The sequence below is a fragment of the Sceloporus undulatus genome, chromosome 3 (genome assembly GCF_019175285.1).
Source record: "Sceloporus undulatus isolate JIND9_A2432 ecotype Alabama chromosome 3, SceUnd_v1.1, whole genome shotgun sequence".
NCBI classification, from domain to species: Eukaryota; Metazoa; Chordata; class Lepidosauria; order Squamata; family Phrynosomatidae; genus Sceloporus; species Sceloporus undulatus.
This window is the reverse complement of record NC_056524.1, coordinates 91036483-91042482: the sequence shown is the minus strand read 5'-3', so window position 1 is coordinate 91042482 and position 6000 is coordinate 91036483. Positions and strand designations below refer to the sequence as shown.

Here is a 6000-nt window from a genome sequence, read left to right as displayed (position 1 = left end):
GTGTGTGTGTGTGTGTAAAGGGGCAGGGAGAGAAAGGAAGGGATGTAGTATCTTACCTGTGAGATAATCAAGGCATTCCAATAGTTTCTTCTCTCTGGTAAAATCCAGTGCAAAGGTATCAAAGGTGTCATTGAGATTAATTTCTGGAATAAGAACTTGAGAAGATGCAGTCGCCATTGCAACTCTGCAATGTAAGAAAGAGGACATAAATGGAGTTTTGACTGAATCCTGGGAATTAGTCTGAATGTGACAAACATTCTTGTACAGTGCTTGTAGTGAAACAAAGAGGGTGAATCAAGGTAGCCATGAGCAGTATCTCTTCTAAGTTTTAGAAAGTATGCACAAGGAAGAAAGAGCCTTTCATTCAAACAAGGGTTTGATTATTAACTCACTACAGAACGTAAATTAGAAAGGAATATGAATGATTGCATTTATGTTGCCTTAATATAATTTAAATATTACTAACTAATATTAGCATGATTGTCCAAAGGTATTCTCCAAGCTCCTGACCCTTTCTTTGTAAGGCATGCCTCAGCACTTTGGGTAGCTCTTTTAAAGTTCAGAATGAAACCCAGGGTGGATATATTGCCCCACTATCATGGGGGCATCCAACCAGCACTGGCTGCAAGTAGCAATTTAACTTTAGGGGTGACTGTGTAACAAATATATTTCTATTGTACAATATCATTGCTTCATTCCCAGCATCTGATACCTGAGGCAGTTGTCTCATTTTGCACAACGGCAGGCCAGCCTTGAAGACTAGAGACAATGATGTGACCAATCTCTCTCTCTCTCTCTGTTCGTGTCTTTGTCTATGTGTGGTCAACACAAGGTTTTTTTTTAATTCAACATTAAATGTAAATTTAAAATGTGAAAACTCCCAGCGTTTTGTTTCTCTAATCTCCTAAATACCATTCAAAAAAAGAAGAAAAGAAGTAACATTATTTTTATTTCTTGCAGAAAGGTCTTAACAGATGGGTTTTCTGAATTTTTCTCTAACACTGCTCTGCTAACTAGTACACATTTCCAGGTGTTGCTTCACACATCTGTTTCTGAAAAGGCATAGAGCACTTCTCCAGCTGATAACAGTCACACCATTTTAACTGTCCAATCTGTTGGGTGAAGCTGAAGCCATTAGGCATCATTAACTGGAGGGGGGGGGAGAAAACCTTTCCTTCTTTCTTTATTTTACAGTTTTTATTTATTTTTAGGCTAGCAGCAGCTTTGCAGAAAACCATGAAGCAACACAATTTTCAGCCTTTCAAAGACATGAGAAGCAAATGCCAGAATTGTAAGTGGATTCTCGTGTTTTGAGAATACCCAGGAAAGGATTCACATTCACTTAGGGACAGGTAAAAAAGCTTCCTGCAATACGTTCAGGAATACTCTAAGCTTCTCAATTTAGAAGTCGGTACACACTTTCAATCAATTGTACTTCCCTGCCTTTCATGACATCTAGTAGACAAAAGTTACAATTGCTTCCATGGTTGACTTTCCCAAAGCATAAGATATATTTCTCCACCTGAAATAGAATAATCAGGTTTGAAACTCACAGGTAGTTATTTCAGCCTGTGTTTATTATACTAAATGCTTGGCATATGTAATGTATTTCCATAAATTGTAATTTGTTTTGGCTTATGTTAATATGGGAAATTACAGTAGGGACTAATCAAAAGTATGTTAATAGTTTATTCCCCAACCGAAGAATCTTATTTTTGATAAGGCAGACATGCTTGTAGTTTTCAAAGAACCAACCTGGAAACCCACCTTAGATTTGTAGATGCTATTTAAGGTGCTGATTTGTCACACCTTGATATGGAAGTCATTGTCCGCTCATATAAACAATTCTCACAACCCTTCAGCCAGCATGGTTATGCTAGTAGAGGGATTCTACACAGGCCCAGCACTGCAAGTCTCTGGATACATTATGGATACTAGTCCCATCAGAAACAGAACGGTTGATTAGATAGCCCAACCCTACATGGATCTTCTGATCTGATGGCATTACCTTTCGGTTATGTTCTTAGCAGACTGCAAGAAACGTGCATGATCATTTTCCTTCAGCGATTGTTCAGCTTGTGAGATCAAAGAGGTGGAGCGTTCAATGCATTGTTTGCAATTAGCTATCTGCTGGGCCAGTTTTCTCAGTCTCACCACCTGGAAGTGTGCAATGGAGGAGGAGGAAGAACAGAAGCCTAAGAAAACATTTCAATCCATGAACTCAAAAACATGCTTCTATATTTCCACTTCTTCACTGCCATAGTGCAAACAAGGTGCTAATGTGAGCAGCTTAGCTGAGAAACAAGAATCCCGTTTACACCTGTTTCAGTCTGAGGTTATATTGTTCCAAATGAAAGCTTTATTCTCCACACTGGAGAGATCCAAAATAAGCACAGCTGGTAGATATTCCGATAGTGGAAATGTCACTTCCCATCAGTCTCTGCTTCTCAGTGAACAAAAGACTATTGTTTTCCCCCAAACTGATGTCTTCAAAGCAGCTTACAAGGTGTGTTACATTTTGTTGTAAACTTCTGGGCTTGTTTACAGAAAAAGTGGCCACAGAACAAAACCTGACTAAAAGGAGTAATTCACATTGACTGACAATAAAATAAATGTTTACTCTGAGAGACTCCCAATTCTTCCAGCTTTCTGTTGGAGTGAATTCAGTTACATAGAAACCCACATGATGTACATCTGTGATTAATTGATAAATGTGTAGAGTATAGTGCAATGCCAAGGCAGCCACTGTAATGGGAGATATTCTCAAATTAAAAGGCTAGCATTTTAAATCTCATTATTTAAAGTGAATATTAAGATGTTCCCTCTTTGGGTCCTAGACCAGAGAAAACTGCCCTCAATGAAATGTCATGAGCATCAGCATTGCAGCAAAACAGAAATGAAAGAGAAAAGGGAAGGAAGTCTAATAATTGTGTACCGAAGAAAGACATTAAGCTCTGATTACGTACTTTTTTTAAAAAAGCAGGAAATCAACAAGTAGACTGGCAGCAAGTTTGGAATTTACAGGAAAAATAACAGTGTGCAGTGTTGGCATTTATTAAGCAATAAACATGTATATCATAGCTCTGCTAGCAGATATTTAACTACGATATGAACCGCAGTTCCTGAGCTCAAGGCTATAACAGTCAGCAGTTAATATATTTCTTTTGAGCTGCCTTGGAAAGTTTTAAGTTTAAAAGTGGTTATATAAATAAAATTAAGAAAGTGAGAATTTCTGATCTAAATGAATAGTTAATACCAAACTAGCCCAAGTTTAGTTTTCTAGAATTCTAAAGGATTCTAGGGTATATCACTTAGGAAGACCATGAGACACAACCATTTATTTTACCTTATATTTATTTATTTATTTCCATTAAATGGTGTTATATGTCTAATTTGTTGTTCTTCCTCAATTCAATCCAAAATATTATAATCTACTACTACTGCTGCTGCAACTAGAGAGAGGGCTGCTTCATACCAGGGACTAATCAGCAGCTGAGATTTCTAGTTTTCAGCTAATACAGGTTTATAAAAGAAGCAGGTACCAGTGTAACTTTGTATAGTGTACTGAGAAATAAACCCAAATTGGGTCATACAGGGCTTAGTCACAGATAAGTGTGAATATTTTTTTTAGTTTTTTAGATTCGTTTTAGTTCCCCACTAGAAAGATTCTAACCTTAATTATAAATATGAATTTTTTTTAAAAAAATGTTTGAGTTTATTAACACTCTGAAGACACAGGCGGGTTACAGACCGCCATTTTGGACGTCCTCAGGACGTCCCAGTTTGAAAAAGGGGCGTCTCTTCTAGATGCTCCATACCCTGTTACGGACAGAGTCCGTAACAAATGGCGGCAGCCGTTCCACACGGCTGCTGCCATTTTGATGTAACGGACGCTCTGCGTCTGCACATTGCGCAGCAGAAGTCACGCCGCGAGTGCGCGCTTTGGCACTTGCAGCGTCTCTTCCGGGTCCTTCTTTGCAGTGCGGAGGAGTCGTTCGGTTTGGCTGCTGCGACTCCTCCGCGCTGCAACCGGCAGCGGCCTGAGACCGCCCCTTTTGGGTGGTCTGTAACGGGCCACAGTGACTATCTTTTTGTGTTATAAAGACATCACTCTTACTGCCTAGTATAATGAATCCCAGGTGCTATTGGCTGTATTTCAGAGGAAGCAATTGGCAAAACCACTCATGAATATTTCTTCCTCCTAAAAATCCTTGTATATGAAATTTGCTGGGTCACCATAACTTGACAGGTGACTTGAAGATATAGGGGTAAAGCAAAAAAAGCTGCAATTGGCTGGGGCAATGGTAACTGCATGCCATGCTCTCAAAATGGGTCTTCGTGGCAGTCCCAAACAAGCCTCTAGCAGGAGTGGTTTTTTGCCGCTCCTTTTTTTGGTGGCTTCTGGCTGCTTTGGGGGCATGCATCTTCTGCATGCCATGCCCCTGAAGTGGCCGGAAGCTGCTCCTTTTGGTTTGTCTGTTTTGGGTCATACACACACACATTACCAGGATAATGCCTTAGATCACACTTTAGTCTGAGAAAATGGAGGAACTGCATGAACTAAAACTGAGCATTCCTGCAGAATGGCAATGCTTTACTATGAAGTCAAATTGCACAGTTGGTGGAACGTGTGCTTAATTTGCTGGGGAAAAAATATGACACATTAGATTCTTTGGCAAATTTATTGGCTTTCTATGATCATGGACTGTCTCAAATTTGCTAATGCATTTTCTTCATAGTTCAATGTTATAAAGCACTGAAAGAATAACCTGTCAAATAAAAAATTAATGACTTCCCACTCCCTCTACTGCAAAAGGGAGAAGGCCTTTTTGACTCAATGAAAATTTGCCATGAACTTTGATGGAAGAATGACTTCCCATTGAAACCATGTAACCTAGGAGATTATACAGGTGGTTGTCATATGAGTTCCTGGTGTGAGCTGTATTTTGTTAATAGTCCAAAGAAGTTTAGGGCCTGTGAAGCAACAACTTGGGAAACTGTGGTCTTTAAACATATTCTAGTCAACCCTTGCCTACAGGCCCTTTTTATTTTAGGTTAATTTGAATATACTGACAGCTAAATGAACCATTTAACCTGCCCTTGACTTTATTTCTTGTCAAAGCTTTTCCCACACAGGGAGAGTTTATGTTTGACTTCTTCAAGCTAGTTTAGCAGTTAAAGATTGAATGGCTTGCACTAAAAAGAAACAAGAATCATGGTCAAACTGATTTCACAGTTAGCTAGGTAACCAATTTAAAGCTTGAATGAATATCTGAAATTTACTTCACACAACAGGCTGACATCAGAAGCAGCTGCACTACAGTTATTAAGAAATTGTATTTAACCTGAAACCTTTTTTACAATACAGTATTAAAATGTTTCATGGCACCCCTTAACACATGGCAGTTTTTAACTTCTTTCTTCACACACTTTCAGCATCTTTCCATGACTTCTCTCCCCCCCTTTTAAAGATCCATATCAAGAAAGCTACCTTGTATAAATATATTTAATAAATTATTCAACAAATTATTATCTATAGAATAAAATATTTATGCAGATTACTGTATTCAAGTTACTAATTCTTATGATACAGCCATGGGCATATTCCAGATCTTAGTTCACACAAAAAGCTTTGCAACAGACCATTATTATTATTGGGAGTTTTGGTAAATTGAAAATGCATGCAGGCTGCTACCCCCTTGAAAGTGTCATTTGTCTGTGTTTTTTTTTAAAGCACCATGTGACTAGAAAAATAAAAATAGCATATTATAGCAATAATATTGAGTGTAGTAAATTTTAAATCATGACTGAATGTTTTCTTAATGAATAGTGACGGCATGCAGTACTTCCCTTTCTTAAATGTAGCATCTTTCAAGGAGGTTTCAAGGACTTGTGGTGCATTTTATAGACCACTACAGCAAAAAGTCAGAGAATTTATGGAGCATAAACCATTTGCCAAGAATGGTTCATGTATATGAGGACTTCCAAGGCAAAATTCTT

The 6000-nt window shown here is 38.2% G+C and overlaps 2 protein-coding genes across 3 annotated transcripts in view; one reads left to right on the top strand and one right to left on the bottom strand.

The window, feature by feature from the left end:
• Positions 1-6000, top strand: part of LOC121925521 (protein WWC3-like) — a 529629-nt gene that overhangs the window by 308345 nt on the left and 215284 nt on the right. The gene's annotated exons all lie outside the window — the stretch shown is intronic.
• Positions 1-6000, bottom strand: part of MID1 (midline 1) — a 134702-nt gene that overhangs the window by 19553 nt on the left and 109149 nt on the right. The window contains exons 5-6 of the mRNA XM_042457764.1: positions 2009-2157; positions 55-184 (exon numbers count right to left, since the gene is read on the bottom strand). Coding sequence (XP_042313698.1) covers positions 55-184; positions 2009-2157 — 279 coding nt within the window. The remainder of the gene's footprint in view (positions 1-54; positions 185-2008; positions 2158-6000) is intronic.